The 18,270-nt window shown below is 63.4% G+C and overlaps 1 protein-coding gene across 1 annotated transcript; it reads right to left on the reverse strand.

Moving 5' to 3' along the window:
- Positions 1–3,681: 3,681 nt before the first annotated feature.
- On the reverse strand, positions 3,682–17,901 carry LOC132249683 (long-chain-fatty-acid--CoA ligase ACSBG2-like). The gene is made up of 16 exons (XM_059725423.1): positions 17,766–17,901; positions 17,392–17,517; positions 16,591–16,693; positions 15,972–16,240; positions 15,591–15,844; positions 15,385–15,473; positions 15,024–15,144; positions 12,255–12,335; positions 11,751–11,900; positions 10,902–11,066; positions 7,419–7,600; positions 6,763–6,996; positions 6,249–6,466; positions 5,894–6,033; positions 5,471–5,717; positions 3,682–4,498 (listed from the first exon to the last, which is right to left on the reverse strand). Exons 3-16 carry the CDS (start codon positions 16,638–16,640, stop codon positions 4,422–4,424), a joined length of 2,277 nt encoding a protein of 758 aa, XP_059581406.1. The 5' UTR covers positions 16,641–16,693; positions 17,392–17,517; positions 17,766–17,901; the 3' UTR covers positions 3,682–4,421.
- Between the last annotated feature and the right edge of the window lie 369 nt (positions 17,902–18,270).

The following is an 18,270-nucleotide window of genomic DNA, read 5'->3' on the forward strand; positions in this document are numbered from 1 at the left end:
CGGGGGCTGGAGGCACAGCCCCTGGCACTGTGCCCTGCTTGCAGCTGGGCAGAGGGGCTCACCTGGGTGGGGGGTGGGGGCGCGGAGCACAAGCCCTCCCTGTGGTAGTCCTGGTGCATAGATTCATAGATTCATAGATGTTAGGGTCAGAAGGGACCTCAATAGATCATCGAGTCCGACCCCCTGCATAAGCAGGAAAGAGTGCTGGGTCTAGATGACCCCAGCTAGATACTCGTCTAACCTCCTCTTGAAGACCCCCAGGGTAGGGGAGAGCACCACCTCCCTTGGGAGCCCGTTCCAGACCTTGGCCACTCGAACTGTGAAGAAGTTCTTCCTAATGTCCAATCTAAATCTGCTCTCTGCTAGCTTGTGGCCATTATTTCTTGTAACCCCCGGGGGCGCCTTGGTGAATAAATACTCACCAATTCCCTTCTGTGCCCCCGGGATGAACTTATAGGCAGCCACAAGGTCGCCTCTCAACCTTCTCTTGCGGAGGCTGAAGAGGTCCAGGTTCTCTAGTCTCTCCTCGTAGGGCTTGGTCTGCAGGCCCTTGACCATACGAGTGGCCCTTCTCTGGACCCTCTCCAGGTTATCCGCATCCCTCCTGAAGTGTGGCACCCAGAATTGCATGCAGTACTCCAACTGTGGTCTGACCAGCGCCCTATAGAGGGGAAGTATCACCTCCCTGGACCTATTTGTCATGCATCTGCTGATGCACGATAAAGTGCCATTGGCTTTTCTGATGGCTTCGTCACACTGCCGGCTCATGTGCATCTTGGAGTCCACTAGGACTCCAAGATCCCTTTCCACCTCTGTGCCACCCAGCAGGTCATTCCCTAGGCTGTAGGTGTGCTGGACATTTTTCCTCCCTAGGTGCAGCACTTTGCATTTCTCCTTGTTGAACTGCATCCTGTTGTTTTCTGCCCACTTGTCCAGCCTATCCAGGTCTGCTTGCAGCTGTTCCCTGCCCTCCGGCGTGTCCACATCTCCCCATAGCTTTGTGTCATCTGCAATCTTGGACAGAGTACACTTCACTCCCTCGTCCAAGTCGCTGATGAAGACATTAAAAAGTATCGGTCCAAGGACCAAGCCCTGCGGGACCCCACTGCCCACACCCTTCCAGGTCGAGACCGACCCATCCACCACGACTCTTTGGGTGCGACCCTCTAGCCAATTCGCCACCCACCGGACTGTGCAGTCATCCACGTCACAGCCTCTTAACTTGTTCACCAGTATGGGGTGGGATACCGTATCGAAGGCCTTCCTGAAGTCTAAGTATACGACATCCACCCCTCCTCCTGTGTCCAGGCGTTTCGTAACCTGGTCATAGAAAGAGACTAGATTGGTCAGGCACGATCTGCCCGCCACAAACCCGTGCTGGTTTCCCCTCAGCATAATTTGTCCTGCCGGGCTCTCACAAATGTGAGCCTTGATAATTTTTTCAAAGACTTTACCAAGGATAGAGGTGAGACTGACTGGCCTATAGTTCCCCGGGTCCTCCTTCCTCCCCTTCTTGAAAATGGGGACCACATTGGCCCTTTTCCAGTCCTCCGGGACCTGGTCCGTGCCACACGAGTGCTCAAATATTCCCACCAGTGGCCAGTGCCTTCAGCACCCTCGGATGGAGCTCATCCGGGCCTGCCGACTTAAAGGCATCCAGTTCTTCCAAGTGCCTCTGCACCATCTCAGGGTCTACGCATGGCAGTCCGGCGCCTTGCTGCTGCCTCTCTACGACCCCAGTGAGAGACTTGTCGTGCCCCTCACTTAGGAACACTGAGGCAAGACCCCTACCACCAAATCCCTTTCTCCTTGCCCCCCATGTAGCCTAACCCACAATCCTTCTACTTCCTCAACCTTGGATTCTGTCTTGATGAGGGTTGATGTATATTGCTCACTGATAGCTGCCGACCTGGCACCTGTCTCACTGCAGCAGTGAGGAGCGGGTGATAGCGAGCGAGTCCAGCACCCCAGCACGGCCCATCCCATCCCACACAACCCCCTTGGGGCCAGCTCTGAACCGGGCCGAGCCTGAGAAACCCGTGGCCCCGCTTCTGTGCTTGTGCTGGACCAGCTGGCACTGCCTGCGAGCCCGAGGCCTTTCCTGCCACTCTGCCTGCCTGCCAGGGCGGCAGGGCCCGGTGCATGGTGGAGAGCGACTCCATGGGCACTGGGCGTGGACACGGAAGAATTAGAAAAGGTTCAGAGAAGGACAAGCAGGAAGATCAGGGCCTGGAGCAGGTGCTGTGCTGGCGCACAAGGGAAGGCTAGGACGCGAGTCTGGAGAGGAGAGGGCCGGGGGGACGTGAAAGGGGGCTACGAAATCCTGAAGGATGTGGCCAGCGCGTGGGGCCTGCTCTCCACCAGGTCCCGCAGCACCAGACTCTCCACCAGGGCTGCGGGGAAGTTATCGGGGCAGGTTGAAATCAAACCAGCGGAAGTGCTTCTTTCACACGTCCTGCGGGTGAACTCGCTGCCACTGGACGTGGTGTCCCCGGGTTTGAAAAGGGCTCAAAGTCCTGGAGGACGGGCCCATTGAGAGCTACTGGCCAGAGCAGCCAGGGCCGTCTGCTGACCGCACCACAACAACGCACGACGCTGGATGCCGGGTGTGGCAGAAATGCCACCATCGGTGCCCCTCTCCAGAGATCTGTCTCCACCAGCCTGGGAGGCTGCTGTTGAATCCCTCCAGGCGGGATCTCCCACCTTGTCTGCATGACAAAAGCCTGGGGCCTGGGAGGCGGATGCTCTGGTCACCTGGGCGGGGGGGGGGGGGGGGGGGGGGGAAAGCCCGGCCCTGTGTGCGGGCCCAGGTAGCCGGGGATGTTTGGGAGATTGGTCGGTTTGTGGCCAGTATTGGCAGCTTCGATTGGACCGGGCTGCTGAGGTCAGAGAGGTGATTTAAGGGCCCGGGCCAGGAAGAAGGCACCCATTAGCCATGCGGTCATCCAGGTGAATCTGAACCTGGCTCTCTCCTCATCACCGCATGCTCCAAGAGTGCCCTGCCTCCAGAGGAAACACCAACCACCAGCCGGCGACCCCTTTCTGGAAGATAACACCACGCTGAAAGAAGCCTCAACGACAGACTCCAGCGCTTGTAGGATAGGTATACCTGACTCTGTAGCCTGCTACTGTGTGTGTGTGTGCATGTGTGTGCATGTGTGCATGTGTTTGTGTGGACCAGCCCCAAGGTTTATGATTACAGTGTTTCAATCCGCCTAATAAACTGGAATTTTAAGGATCCCGAGTTGGACATTTGTAGCCAACACACATGGGTGTGCCTTTAGTGCTCACATGAGCGTGTGCATCAGCCATTATGCACAGGGCATGGACCCGGCTTCCACCTGTATCAGCTACCTGCTCACATACACATATGTGCACGCATGTGAGCCAGTGTGTGTGGGGCACATACACAGCGCCAACATGTAAGAGACACAAGCTTGTGTACCTGAGACACAGGGCCACAGGAGAGGGCAGGGGCACACCGGGGCTGCATGTGCACAGCTGCCAGCTCCCAGGGCCACGCAGCCACAATCCTGCTCCATGTGCCAGGCCAAGGGGGATGGACCTGCAGGGAGTCACCCTGCTGCCCTGGGAGGGGGACCGGCATGGCCCCCACAGGCGCTGCCCTCCTTGCCACTGGCCCCTGCCCCGGAGGGACAACACAGGCAGAGCGGGATGAAGCACAGCACGGGTTTATTGAGGGGAGGCCATGCCAGACGCGCAGCGCCTCCAGACTCACACGCAGCACGTAACAGCAGCACCTCAGCCACGTGCCACATGCCTCGCGGGGGTGGCCAGACCGCAGGCCGGGGTCTGGTGTAAGAGCCCCACAGTGAGCAGGAGGTGGTGAAGGGACCCGTCAGGTTGGGGGCCGCCGACGTGACAGCCATGCAGCAGAGGCATCAAGGGCAGCGCTGATGCTGTCGCGTGAGATCCTTAGGGGGACCCATGTAAATCGCACACGTAGCTCCACGCCCTGCGTTCAGCGGGATGAGCCCAGACCGGGGCGGGCACAGAGCAGGGCTGCAGCGGCACACGAGGGGGGACCCATGCGCTGAGAGGAGCCAGAGAAGCTGGGCTGGTCGGCCTGGGCATGCCGGGGTGGGTCAAGGGTCTGGCGGGAGCAGGACTGGCCCAGCACAGGGCAGGGGAGGCCAGGCAGCTGCGAGGTCCCTTCCAACCCCACACCATGATGGGCTGGGAAATCAAAGCCTGCCAGGCCAACCCGTGCCCCAGGGCTCTGCCCTGCCCTCCCCACCTGGCCCTGGCCCCACAGGGTGGGAAGGGAAGGGAAGGGAAGGGAAGGGAAGGAGCAGAGGCTGCACCCTAGGGAGGTCAGGGCTGGGGCCAGGGCAGCGCGTTGCCAGGCACAGAGGTGGCCGGCTGGGGAGAGTGGGGCACATCTGCGGTGAGCGCAGGTGCTAGTCCCGGTAGCAGCTGCGGATCACGTCCTCGTGGGCGCTCAGCACCGCCCGGCGCTTCAGCTTGGCCGTGGGACCTGCCGCCGAGCAGAGGGAGCGCGTCAGGGCTGGGCCGCCTGCCTCGGACCCGGCCCACTCCCGGTGCCCAACCTCTGCCCGTCCCGACCCGCTCCCCACGCCCCTGCCCTAGCCTGGCCCGGCAAGGCCCCACCACCACGGGCAGCTCGGCCACCCAGCCCGGGGGCTGCCAAGAGTCAGAGCCAGTGTGGGAGGCAGCCACGTCCCCCCGGCCTGGCCCAAGCTGGACCAGCCCGGACAAACCCCGTGTCCCCACCCCATCGTAAGTCCCACCCCTGCCCCAGACACGGGCCACGGGGCTGTGTCCTGTTGCTGCCAAGGGGCATGGACAGCCCTGAGACCACAGGCCCAAGCCGTGCCCCTGCAGGGGAGGAGAAAACCCCCAGTCCAGACCAGTCTGACCAGGGGAAACACCTTCCTGCCCCAGTGCAGGAGCACAGCCAGGACCCTGCAGGTTGGTCCCACAGGAGCACTGGCCCAGTCCATTTAAGCCCCATGAAAGCACAGCCACGGGCACGGGCAAGGGCATGGTCACAGCCCAGCCACTGCCTAGCAGGAGGGGAAAACTCCTTCCTGGCCTCATGTGGCCACCAGCAAAAAACAGCAAGCCTTGGTGTAGGGACCTGCTGGGCCTTGCCCCATGTCAACCCCGAGGGATCAGGGGCACAGCCAAGCCCAGCCCAGGCCAGCGCTCGCACGCCGGCTGCACTGCGTGAGGGCAGGATCGCTGTGGAGGGGCAGGCAGATCCCAGGGGCTGCAGGGAGGCTCCCAGGGCCCTGGAGCGGCTGGAGGCTGGGGCGGCCCCGGGAGCTGCGGGCAGTGGAAGCCGGGCAGGCCCCCTGGGCGGAGGGGTCAGGCTGGGCATGGCCAGCTCCTCCCGGCTGCACCCATCCACGCCAGGATCCAGCCCTCACCCCCAGCCCCTCTCAGGCTCCTGCCCTGGTCCCGGGAGCCTGGTGCCAGCACTCACCCAGCTCCCCACCGGCGATGGAGAAGTCCCTGGGCAGCAAGGCCCACTTCTGCACACGATGGGCGTGGGACGGGGCGCGCTGGTTCACCCGCTCCACGCCCTGCTGGATGGCCTGGTACACGGCCGGGTCCCGCGTGCTCAGCACCTCCGACACCCGCGTGGCCTGGCTGCCCAGCTCCCGGCAGAACCGCACGGCCTCGGGGCTCAGCTCGTCCAGGGGCGCCCCCGACTCCGGATCCACCTGGCACTGGGGGAGGGGGAACCCGTCACACGAGGGCAGGTGGGCAGCCGGTGCGGGGAGCGGGAACATGGGCGCAGAGCGCAGGTATCTTGGAGTCCACGCCACAGTACGCCCACAGCCCTCCCTGCGGGACCCATCCTGCCGGGACGCTGGGGGCAGGCAGGGCCCGGAGGTGTCCCCACCTTCAGAGTGAGCAGCATGGACAGGAACTTCCTGCCGTCGCCGACCAGCATCGCGTTGCTGACGATCGGCACCTCCCTCTTCACTGCTTCCTCGATGGGCACCGGGGCGATGTTCTTCCCGCCCGCCGTGATCACCAGCTCTGCAACCGGCGCAGCGTCATGGGGTGGGAGGGCAGAGCCGTGGCAGGGGGAAGCCCCGGACAAAGGCAGTGAGGGTGGGGGTCGCAAGGGGCAGCGACAGGACACAGCAGGGCGATGCTTCCTCTGCCAGCCCTCTGCACCAGGCCCTCCAGCCCCGCACCACCCCTGCTCCTTGCACGCCCACCCACCCACCCCTGTGTGCGCCAGCCCTTACCCTTGATCCTGCCCACAATGTAGAGGAAGCCGTCGGGGTCACGGCGCACAAGGTCCCCCGTGTGCAGCCAGCCCTCCTCGTCCAGCGCCTCCCGCGTCGCAGCCTCCATGCCCAGGTAGCCCATGAAGACGTGGCGGCCCCAGCAGCACAGCTCACCCGTGCCCTCTGCGTCCGGCTGCTCGATGCGGGACCTGCAGCCTGGCAGCTCCTTCCCGCAGCTGGAGGCAGCGCCCGCACCCTCAGTGGGAACGGAGATGGCGGGGGGTGGGGGGGCAGGGCTGGTCTGTCTCCCAGGTGCTCCCTGTCCTGAACCCCGCTCACCTGCGCCCCCAGCTGGGAGCAGATCCCTGACACCCTATCCCCCGTGCCCCAGCCCCTGCTGTGCCCCGACCTGCTCCAGGCCCTCAGCACCCCGCCCCCATCCCGCCCAGACCCCTGCACAGCCGGGCTTCCACCTTTGTCCCAGCAACTGGAGCGTGTTGCCCTGTCCAGCCCTAACCCTAACCTGCCCCACCTGTAGATGCGAAAGGCTTCATGCGTGCAGGTGCTGTGCAACCCGCTGCCCTCGCTCAACCCGAACATCTGGAGGATAGGCAAGTGGAGGCTCATGAAGAACTCCAGCGTGTCCTTGGCGATGGGCGCTGCCCCGGTCAGCAGCACGGCGCAGCGCTGCAGCCCCAGCGCCTCCCGCATCTTCCTAAACACCAGGCGCTCGGCCAGGGCAAAGCCCCAGGGCAACGAGCCGTCCCTGTGGGGAGAATGAGGCGGTGGAGCAGGGCTGAAGCCAGGCAGATGTGACAGCACAAGCCAGGGGAGCTGCTTCCACAGCCTGAGGATGCTGCCTCTTCCCCTGAGCAGAGCGAAGGCCCTGCGAAAGTGGCCTGGGGAACGACTGGCCAAGGGGCTTGCTGCGGTCATGCTACCCCAGGGCCAGGCAGGTTCCAGCTCCATGAGATGGGGAATGGGGCAGGCCTGTGCCCCCAGCGTGTGCGCAGCGCCCTGGGCAGGGGCATTTGGCAGCTCGGCCACGTCTGGGGCTAAGGCTGCTGGATGCCCCAGGCCCATATGACCCAACACGCATGTCCTGTCTGCCCCATGTCCCCTGCGCCACCCTCCCCACTTACCCTGGATGGTGCCACCTGCCCCATGCCCCCAGCTGCCCCTACCCACCCGTCCAGGCGGCTGTAGCTGGCCTGCAGCCCAATGCCCCGTGCCCACTCCACCAGCTTCCTCTTGACCAGGGACGACTGGCTGAAGGCGGCTTTGAGCTTCTCCTCCATCTTCTCCCACACGCGGGGCACAGCCAACAAGATCGTGGGGCGCACCTCCTTCAGCGTGGGGAGCAGGGAGCCCTGGGCCCACACAGCAAGCAGGGTCAAGGGAAAGGGGCACAGGTTGGCGAGTGCTGGCAGCCCACACACCCACAAGCAAAGCCGGCACCCCTCCCCTGGGGACATCCCTCTGTGCCCCTGGCCATGGCAAGCGGCTGTGCTCTGCAAGGGCTGGACCCTAGTGTGCTCCCTGTTCTGCACTGATCCTTGGGAACCCTGGAAGCAGGGAGCAAGTCGCCGGCTTTCCCACAAGATCCATGGGCGGACAACTGGTGATGTGCATCTTGCCCCACGAAGCAGCTCGGCTGTATCCCACACAGCTGCTCTGCTTCACTCCCTAATGTCTGTTTCTGGCCTGAGCCCAGCAGACCCTAATTAGGGGGCAGGGATGAACCAGGCTTTAACCATCAGGCAGCCAACCACCCCAGAGCCCCGCAACCCCTGCAACCAGCTCGCAAGGTAGGAGCACGTTTGTGTGCTGGGTTTTCCTTCCCTGCAGACACAGGAGCTGCCGCTGCATCACCAGTCGCACCTCCGAGCACAGCGGGGAAATAGGGCAACGGGGTGAGGAGCGACACCCCAGAGGGGCTCCGGTCCCCAGGCGCAGGCGGGAAGCGTGGCCTGGTGGAGCTCGGGGAGGAGAAGGCCCCGACTGGAGGGATGGCAGGGACGAGAGGAGGGGGCAGCTGGCCGGAAAGGAGGGAGGGGGAGACGGGGGACGCGAGGAGACCTGGGCTGAGAAGGGCCGAGGAAGGATCCCGAGAGAAAGGAGAATGCGGTGGCCGGGCACAGGAGGAAGTGGGCATGGGAGCGGACCCGGAGCGGTGCCGCCACCCACGGGCGGTGGAACTTCGTAAGGACAAGGTGCTAATTACGGGGATCAGGTGGAGTGGGCACACGGCAGGCCCAGAAACCAGAGAGCTGCACGGTCTGCTGGCACAGAAGCCCGGGACACTGCCCTGAGGCCAGCGGGGATGTGACGGGAGCGGGCAAGAAGCTGCTGCCTGTTCCTGACGCTGGAATCGAGGCGGCTGCCGGAGCCTTGGCGGCTGCCTCCGACCCTGCTGGGAATGTCACAAGGACGTGGCAGATGCCTGGGACCACTGGGGCTGTCAGTGTTATGCGCTCCTCCTTAATCAAAGCAGCGCTTCACCGCTGACCTGAAGCTCGACAGTCAAGGATCGTGCAAGGCGGACCGAAATGGCAATGCAGTGATAGGCAAGAGAAAGGGATAGTACCTAGCGCTGTGTATGCATGCGTTAGTCTGTGACTGGAGGGTTCATACAAGCGTGTCTGTAGGAAGAGGCAGGTTTTTGGGGGAGGTCTGGATACGTGTGCCCTGGCGTAGCCCCAGTTGGTTGCACTGATGGTGAATAAGGCTCTTTTCTTCTGTTTGGTTTCTTTTCCTTTCTGGTGAACCAGCAGCAGTGGGGCTGGAGAAGTGTCCCTGGGGTCTGGAGCGATACTCCTGGCAAGGACCAGGCTGAGCCGAGCCAGGGAAGACGCAGGGTAGCAAACGAACTGTTGGTCACTTGGAGGCAGAGAAGGAGCAGCCAGACAGGAACAGCTGAACTATCCCCACACCAACCCCAGGGGCTGGGCAACAAGAGCGAGGAGCCGGAACTGCTCGGGGGACCCCAGAAACGTGGTGGGATGGGAGTCCTGGCTGGATCACGGGTGCTGGAGGGACAAGCTGCTAAGGAAAGGGAAATGAGAACGAAGCGGGTGGCTGGCGCTGCGCGTCGGTGGCGTGGTGAATGCAATGAATGTCCAGCTGGGAGGAGGCATCGAGTGGGGCTCCCAGGGTCTGGCCTGGCTCTGGTGTTGTTCAACATCTTCCTTATTGATTTAGAGGATGGGGTGAGGGCGCAAGTAGGAAAATTTGCAGTGAGCACCAAGCCGGGTGCCAGGGCAGACGCTCTGGAGGGCAGAGCTAGGATCCAGAGTGACCCGCACAGACTGGAGAAACGGTCCAAAAACTAATCAGATGAGCTTGCACAAGAACAAGTGCCAAGTCCTGCACCAGGGACAGAATAACCCTGGCAGAGTGCACACATACAGCCTGGGGAACAATGGGCCAGGCTGCTGTACTGCAGGCAAGGACTGGGGGTGACAGTGCACCATCAGCTGAATATGACCCAACAGTGCACTCGTCGTGCAAATTAACACAAACAGCACTGGGGTGGCAGGAACAGGAGCGCCGCTTGCAGATCAAGGGAGGTGATTCTCCGCTCCGCTCGGCACTGGGGAGGCCTCGCCTGCAGTGCTGCGTCCAGCCTTGGGCCTCGCAGTCAAGGGTCCATGAAGAGCAGACAACAGGGTTGACCAGGAAAGACAGAGGCAGAGAAAGAGGCAGAGAGAGGCCTTGCAGAGTCCGGGAAGTCTGGGGTGAAGTGAAGCGAGGATGGCCGGAGGCTTGGCCGACTTGGGCCTTTCCAAGAAAACTAAATCAAGCAGCACAAGTTTCTCCAGGCACACGGCCAAGCAGGGGGCCGGGAGGGAAGAAGAGCCCCCATCTTGATGGCTGGAGAAAGTGGCAGTGACGGTCAGGGAGAGGAGGGGAGGAGCTGGGTAGCGAAAGGGCAGCACGGGCTCACAGGGGGACGAGCACGGACTGGTCAGGAACAAACTGAACCTGGAGATGGGAAGGTTTCTAGGCATCAGAGGAGTGATGCTGTGCAACGGGGTCTGAGCACGGCAGGTCTGGGCAAGGCACGACCGGCTTCAGGAAGGATATTGCGCAGTTGTGGAAGGGGCAGCGGGAGAGCAAGGGCTGATCTGGGGGCAGTCATCAGATTGGGACGCAGAGGTTGGACTAGGTGCCGTCCTCGTGGCAGGGCAGGAGGGGAAAGCGCTGTCTGCGGGGGTCTGGCCATGCCAGGCTTCAGGGCTCCTGTGGGTGCCTGCAGGGCCCGGGAAGGAATTTCCCCCACGACAGCTTCAGCTGGCTTGTCGCCCACCCTGCATTCACCGCCCCGGACACTGGCCACGGCTGCAGGAGGGGCCGGGCCGGGTGGCGCCTGTGGGTCCTGGGGGAGGCGCCCGGCCCCAGCGCCTGGCCCTGAGCCAGATGATTTGCTTTCAAGGGGGCCTGGCAGCACGCCAGTAGGGTGGGCACCCCCAGGGCAGCGTGACTGCGGGTGACGCAGGGGTGGGAGCAGGGACTTCCCAGTCAGCAGCGGGTCACCTCCCTGGAGCTGCTGGTGAGCCCTGCGGCTTTGTCTGGGCAGGGATCGGCTAAGAGGTCGGACAAGGGCTCCTGCCGCTGTGCCCACCGCCCCCAGCCCTCTCTCTCCACCACCCCCAGACTGGTGCCCGTTACCTTGAGGGCATCGGGCTGCGCGAAGAAGATGGTGCCTGCCACGGACATCACTACCCAGATGTCTCCGCACTGCGCGGCAACGTGGCTCAGGGGCAGGTAGCTGAGGATCACCTCGTGACCCTGGAGCCCCAGCACCTCCTTAAACATTCGGATCTCCCACATCACCTGCAGCGATCAGGACATCACTCGCTACCCGCCCAACACCAGCGCCAGACCATGGCCCCTGCCCAAGCCACAAGGGCTGGCGTGCTGCGTGGCCTATGTGCCACGTGGCGTGACCAGGACAGCCCAGGCTGGCAGGGCAGACTGGGTCCAAGCAACGCGTGAGTCTGCTCTTGGGGCACAGCCAGCTCCCATCCCACCCCGGTCCCCCGTGGCGCCCGGCAGCTGCAGCCTGGCCCGTCGCATCCCTGCGCACCTCTCTGGCCCCTCCACACCCGGCTAGCACTGGGGCATCTCGCAGCAGCAGGCCTCCCACTCCCTGCCTCCCCCAGCGTGGCCCTTCCTGGTGACAGCAGCCTGGGGTGGGGTCTGGGGGTGCTGCAGCAGCGGGGTCGCTGGGCAAGCTCCTCTCTCGGGGCTGCTGGCTGCTCCTGAGTGAGCTGCAGCCAGGGTGCTCAGGGGAGAGGCAGGACCATGACGTGGGGCCCCCGGAGCCTGGGGAGTGGGCCTCGGATGTCACTCACCGGGGGCAAGGCCTGGCTTCTTCCATACCGCCCCGGGCATCCAGCGAGAGTGAGGGGAACAAAACCCTGGCAGAGGCAACGTCCAGCCCAGCGCCACCCTTCCTTCACAACCTCCTTCCCCCAGCCCTCGCAGCACGGGGCAGGGGCTGGCAGAGGCACTCACGTTGTCGTGGCTGAGCATGACGCCCTTGGGCGTGCCCGTGGTGCCCGAGGTGTAGATCAGGAGGCAGCAGTGGTTCACGCACTGGGAGCGGATGATGGAGTCCAGCTGCGAGTCGGGCACGGTCCTCCCCAGCTCCATGAACTCCTCCCACTGCCAGGGAACGGGGCAGCCAGGATCAGGCCATGGTGGAGGAGAGGTGGAAAGGAGCGCTGCCCCCTGCCAGCAGGTGCCGTGGGAATGGTGCTGGAGCAGGAGCAGGGGGCAGGGCAGGCTCCCCGCAGCAGGACCACGAAGGGCCCCCGGGGGACGAGCCCTCAGAGGGGCCAGACCTGCAACGAGGCAGGTCGTGCTGCGCGAGGCAGGGCCGTGGGCCTGGGGAGAGATCAAGCACTGGGTCTGTGCTGTGGAGGACACAGGCACTATGGGACGGTGGGCGGTGCTGGGTGGCTGCCGGATGGATCCCAGGTCCATGGGAGGTGCTCCCCCAGCATGACAGGCCCGTACCGTGTACACGTTGGGTCTCTTCTCCTCCAGCCGGTCGCGGTACTGGACAATGGCCTTGAGGTGGGGCAGCTGCTTCTGCACCTGTGGGGACACGGGGACAATGCAGCTGCCTCAGGGGGAGGAGAGCCCCTCATGTCACCCCATCCCAGCGCCAGGTGCCCTATGGTAGGGGGGGCACGTGGGGGTAGATAAGAGCCTGCGGTGGTGTAAGGGTGACACTGAGGATAGCCCAGGACAGGAACGGCCGTGCCATGGGGCTGAGGGGAAGGCAAGGGGACAGGGTGTCATAGGAAATGGGAGAGCGAGAATGCCAGGGAGATGATCCTGGTGGGGCTGGGGGCAGGGGGCTGGCGTCCAGGAGCCGGGGAGGGCTGTGCATGGGGAGCAGGAGAGACACAAACCCCTTGGGGTGAGAAGGGCAGGGACGGGTCATCCCTGTGGGATGAGGAGAAGAAAGTAGAAGGATTGTGGGTTAGGATACACGGAGGTCAGGGGGAAAGGGATTTGATGGTAGGGGTCTGCTGCAGACCCCCACACCGAGGGGAAGAACTGGATTCGGGGCTCCTGAGGCAGCTCTCGGAGACCATAAGGACTAAGGAGGCGGTAGTCATGGGGAACCTGAACTACCCGGACATCTGCTGGGAGACGCAGACGGCAAAGTCCCACCGCTCGCGCAGGTTCCTGTCCCGTGTGCAGGACCTCCACCTGGCTCAGGAGGTACAGGGTCCCACTGTGGGGAAGGCCTTACTGGACTAGTACTGGCAACACGGGAGGACATGGCAGGGGACCTACAGATCGGTGGTCACCTGGGGGACAGTGACCCCCAAATTCTAGGATTCACCATAAGGCATCAAGTGGGAAAGGTAAGTAGCAGGGAGGAAGTGCTGGCCTCGAGGAAGGCTGACTTCAGCGAGCTCAAGCGTTTAGTCAACGACGCACTGCGGGGTAAGAGATTTGGCGAGATGGGAGCCCAGGAAGGGTGGATGTGCCTTGAGGAAGCAATCCTTCGGGCACAGAGGGAGACAATCCCGATGTGGGAGACAATGGAGAAAGGGGCCAAGAGGCTTCCTTGGCTGACCAGAGAAATCCAGAGCAGCCTAAGGGCAAAAAGCGGGGCATGTAAGCAGTGGAAACAGGGAGAGATTACTAAAGAGGAGTATGGCTCCTCACCTTGCAGGTGTACGGATTCAGTTAGACGGGCCAAAGCTACCGTGGAGCTGAGGGGCAAGACAAGTCTCTCACTGGGGTTGTAGAGAGGCAGCAGCAAGGCGCCGGACTGCCATGCGTAGACCCTGAGATGGTGCAGAGGCACTTGGAAGAACTGGATGCCTTTAAGTCAGCAGGCCTGGATGGGCTCCATCCGAGGGTGCTGAAGGCACTGGCCGACATCATTGCAGAGCCACTGGTGGGAATATTCGAATGCTCATGGGGCACGAACCAGGTCACGGAGGACTTGAAAAGGGCCAATGTGGTCCCCATTTTCAAGAAGGGGAGGAAGGAGGACCCGGGCAACTATAGGCCAGTCAGTCTCACCTCCATCCTTGGCAAAGTCTTTGAGAAAATTATCAAGGCTCACATTTGCGAGAGCCCGGCAGGACAAATTATGCTGAGGGGAAACCAGCACGGGTTCGTGGCAGGCAGATCGTGCCTGACCAACCTAGTCTCCTTCTATGACCAGGTTACGAAACGCCTGGACACAGGAGGAGGGGTGGATGTCGTATACTTAGACTTCAGGAAGGCCTTCGATATGGTATCCCACCCCATACTGGTGAACAAGTTAAGAGGCTGTGATGTGGATGACTGCACAGTCCGGTGGGTGGAGAATTGGCTAGAGGGTCGCACCCAGAGAGTCGTGGTAGATGGGTCGGTCTCGACCTGGAAGGGTGTGGGCAGTGGGGTCCCGCAGGCCTCGGTCCTTGGACCGATACTTTTTAATGTCTTCATCAGTGACTTGGACGAGGGAGTAAAGTGTACTCTGTCCAAGTTTGCGGATGACACAAAGCTATGGGGAGAAGTGGACACCGGAGGGCAGGGAACAGCTGCAGGCAGACCTGGACAGGTTGGACAAGTGGGCAGAAAACAACAGGATGCAGTTCAACAAGGAGAAATGCAAAGTGCTGCACCTAGGGAGGAAAAATGTCCAGCACACCTACAGCCTAGGGAATGACCTGCTGGGTGGCACAGAGGTGGAAAGGGATCTTGGAGTCCTAGTGGACTCCAAGATGAACATGAGCCGGCGTGTGACGAAGCCATCAGAAAAGCCAATGGCACTTTATCGTGCATCAGCAGATGCATGACAAATAGGTCCAGGGAGGTGATACTTCCCTCTATCGGGCGCTGGTCAGACCGCAGTTGGAGTACTGCATGCAATTCTGGGCGCCGCACTTCAAGAAGGATGCGGACAACCTGGAGCGGGTCCAGAGAAGGGACACTCATATGGTTAAGGGCTTGCAGTCCAAGCCCTACAAGGAGAGACTAGAGAAACTGGACCTTTTCAGCCTCCGCAAGAGAAGGTTGAGAGGCGACCTTGTGGCTGCCTATAAGTTCATCACGGGGGCACAGAAGGGAGATGGTGCTCTCCCCTACCCTGGGGGTCTTCAAGAGGAGGTTAGATGAGTATCTAGCTGGGGTCATCTAGACCCAGCACTCTTTCCTGCCTATGCAGGGGGTTGGACTCGATGATCTATTGAGGTCCCTTCCGACCCTAACATCTATGAATCTAGGGGGCAGGGATGCAGGAACGCCCTTGGGAGGGGATGCTGCCGTCACCTGCAGGATCTTGCTGAGCTGCGCGTTGTCCTCCACCACCACCACGTTGGCTGCGCAGTTGGCAGCGACGTAGCCGCAGGCCTCGGGGGAGCTGGTGCTGTAGATCCCGACTGCCAGGCCCCTGGGGTGGGGAAGAGCAGCAGCGTGAGACCAGGGGCCCCGAGGAGATGCCCCATCAGCCCAGCCGCACCCGCTCCAGACCCACCTGCTCCAGAGCCACTCAGCGACCTGCCCAAGGCACCCCCTTGGCCGGCCACAACCTGCACCCACACCAGGGCCAGGCCCGTGTCCCCTCACCCAAGCAGCAATGGCACCCACGCAGGCCCCCATCCCACCCAGCAGCGTGAAGGCACCCCTTTACCCGGCCATGATGGCCCCGATGTCAGCGATGACCCACTCGGGGCTGTTGGAGCCCAGGATCGCGACGCCGTGGAAGCGCTCCAGGCCCAGCTGGGGACAGCAGAGAGGGGTGAGGTCCACCTCCACACACCCAGGACAGGACCCATCCACACCTGACCCCGCTGCAGCCTGGCACTCCTCAGCCTCGTGCCCACAGCGCCCGCTCACCTTCAGGAAGCCCTTGGCGGCGGCCCGGCACTGCTGCTGGTACTGCCGGTAGCTGAGGCTCTCCCACGTCTGCCCCCGCTTGTAGGCCAGGGCGGGCCGGTCCCCGTGGCGCTCCACTGCCGCCTGGAACAGCTGGTGCACGGTGATGGGGGCCAAGGCCCCGGGACCCTCGGGGTCCAGGCGCAGCCGCACCGCCCCGTCCGCACGTGTGGTGAACAGGGTCTCCGCCGGCGCCACGGGACCGCTGCAGCCCCCTGCGGGCAAGAGGGCAGGGCGGTCGTGGGCACCTGGCGCTGCACATGCCCCCGAGGAATGGGCCCTTTGCCAGGATGGGAGACGGGGTCTGCACGCCAGGGCTGGCTCCCTGAACGCGGCTCTCACCTGCGACTGGTGTCAGGATGGCTGGGGCGGGGGCTGCCTGCCCGCTCTCCCCCCGGCACTGGGGCGACCCCCAGCAATAGGCCTGGGCAGGTGGCACGTTCAGGGGGGGCTCTTCTGCTTGGGCCGATGGGCGCCCGCTCCCTGCATCCGGCCCCTGCATGGTCATCCCAGGCTGGCCCCCAGGTGCCAGCGCGCGGCCAGGTCCAGCCGTGCCCAGGCCGTTGGAGCTAGTGATGGTCAGCGGCTGCGCAGCTCCCTCTGGCTCCCTGCTGCGTGGGGAGAGACCAGGGGTGGGGAGAGACCGGGGCAGGGCCCACCCCGCATCCTGCCCAGCACCCCCGAGCCCTCCCCTGCCCATGAGTGTCCTGTCCGAGGGCCCCTCCCAGGGAGCTCCCCCAGCCCCAGCCCCAGCCCCAGCCCTGGCCCGGCTCCTCCAGCGCTCGCTGGGGCCAGGCCTGCCAGCACCGGGGCTGGGACCCTCCCCGCAGCGAGGGCAGGGCAGGAGCTAGTGTGTCTCTGCCCAGCTGCCCCAGCCCCGCCACGGCCCTTCTGTCCCAGGGGTCAGCGCAGTGCCCAGGGCAGCCCCTGCCCCGCCTGTGCACCCAGCGTGCTCTCTCACCTGGGGGGCACCGGCTGGGTGCTGGGGGGCACGGTGACCAATTGAGCCATGCCCGGCACAGCCCGCTCCTCAGCCCAGGTCCCACGCTCCGGCTCGCCGCTCCCTGTGGGGACAGGCACGAGAACCACGTGGGCAGCCATCCCCATGTGCACCCCTCCCTCAGCTGGGGGAGAGCCGCAGGAGGGCCCAGCACGGCTGTCTCCTCTCCTGGTCTCAGGGCAAACAGGGATCAGGGTCGCGCCCCGTCCTACCCCTCACCCACTGTTGACTGCCTGGGGACTGGACGGGGCGCACGCAATCCACTGCCCGCCTGGCTGGCAACAGGCGGGTCCGATGCTGCTGCCTGCCTGCACGCGCTTCCTGGCAGCCCACTCCGGCCTGTCCCAGGGGACCAACACTGCTGCTGGGAACAGCCCCGAGCAGGCTGGAGGGGATGTATAATGGGTTGAGCTGGTGACGGGGGCTTTAAACTAAGTGCTATGGGAGAGAGAACCCACCAGGCATGGGGCCGATGATGGGGGACGCAGGTCCCTGGGGAATATGGGAGGTGCTGGGTGCTGCAGGTGCACTGCGCATGGAGGGCTGGGCGCTGAGAGAAGATGCCATACCATGGAAAAGGGCTGGGGAACTGCAGCGGGGCAGAGATGCAAGAGGGAACCCGGCAGGGCAGGCTGCAATGTGTGTCCCTGCATGTGGATGCAAAGGCAAGGAGCAGGGAACAGGCAGGAGGAACTGGACATCCTGCTCTGTACAACTGTGATGTTGTGGGTGTTACAGAAACCTGGCAGGACTGCTCTGTACCTGCAATATCGGCACCGAGGGGCACAGCCCAGGATGCAGCTTGCCCACAAGGACGTGCTGCGGCCTGCTGCAGAAAGCAGATTCAGGCTTGGTACTTGCTGTAGAGAGCAGCGATCCTGGGTGCACCTGGGCAGACAGAGGGGCAAGAAGGTAGCCACAGCCAGGACCCGTCCCCGAGAAGGAACCCTGAAGGAGCCGCGGGGCTCTGCTTTTGGGGCACACGGCCGAAGGCGGCCAGGCTGTCGGAGGCACGGGAGCTGCATGGGCTGCTCCTGCACGCCCCCCGACCCGCTCCGGCAGCCCCTGCTGCCCTGGCGCCCGGGGCACAGGGTGGAGATGGGGAGGCAAAGGCTGCAGGGGACCTGGCTCCTCACCTGCGTCTGGTGGTCTGGGCTGCACCTACCCCTCGCTGGCTGACTCCGTCCACCGCTCTGCACCAGGCCAGCTCCCCAGGGAGCGGAGACTTTTGGTGGTTCAGGACCTGGCCCTTTGCCTGAGCATTACGCTCGGCCCCAATCAACAGCCACCTCCACGCACCGCTCCACCTCCTCAGCCCCCCTGACTGATCCGAGGGCCGGGCATCAGGCTGCAGCCCAGCCCAGCCGTGGGCCACCTGCCCAGGGGAGAACAGCTCCCTGCAACAGTGCTGCCGTTTCACATCTGCTGTGGACACGGCAGCGCCCCCGCGGCCTCGCCCAGGCCTGGGAGCACGGGGCTGCGGGTCAGGAGCGAGGGGCACCAGCAGAGCCCCTGGAATTGATGGATCTGAGTTACTTCAGAGCTCTTGGGCGAAAGCTGCCAGTTCTGGCACCTTTCTGATGTTTAATTTACCAAGTGGTTCCAAAATCTTCTGTCACGTCACTTCAGTTTCATCTGACT

Source organism: Alligator mississippiensis, chromosome 3, assembly GCF_030867095.1.
Source record: "Alligator mississippiensis isolate rAllMis1 chromosome 3, rAllMis1, whole genome shotgun sequence".
Classification (NCBI taxonomy): Eukaryota; Metazoa; Chordata; order Crocodylia; family Alligatoridae; genus Alligator; species Alligator mississippiensis.

Bases quoted from the DNA above. Each gene is read 5' to 3' on its own strand.
- LOC132249683 (XM_059725423.1), bottom strand. From the start codon at position 16,640: ATGGCTCAATTGGTCACCGTGCCCCCCAGCACCCAGCCGGTGCCCCCC. The intron at 16,241-16,590 runs GTGAGAGAGCAC...CTCCCCACGCAG, and splicing joins ACCCAGCCGGTGCCCCCCAG to CAGGGAGCCAGAGGGAGCTG. The intron at 6,467-6,762 runs GTGGGGCAGGTT...CGCTGCCTCCAG, and splicing joins GAAGCCTTTCGCATCTACAG to CTGCGGGAAGGAGCTGCCAG.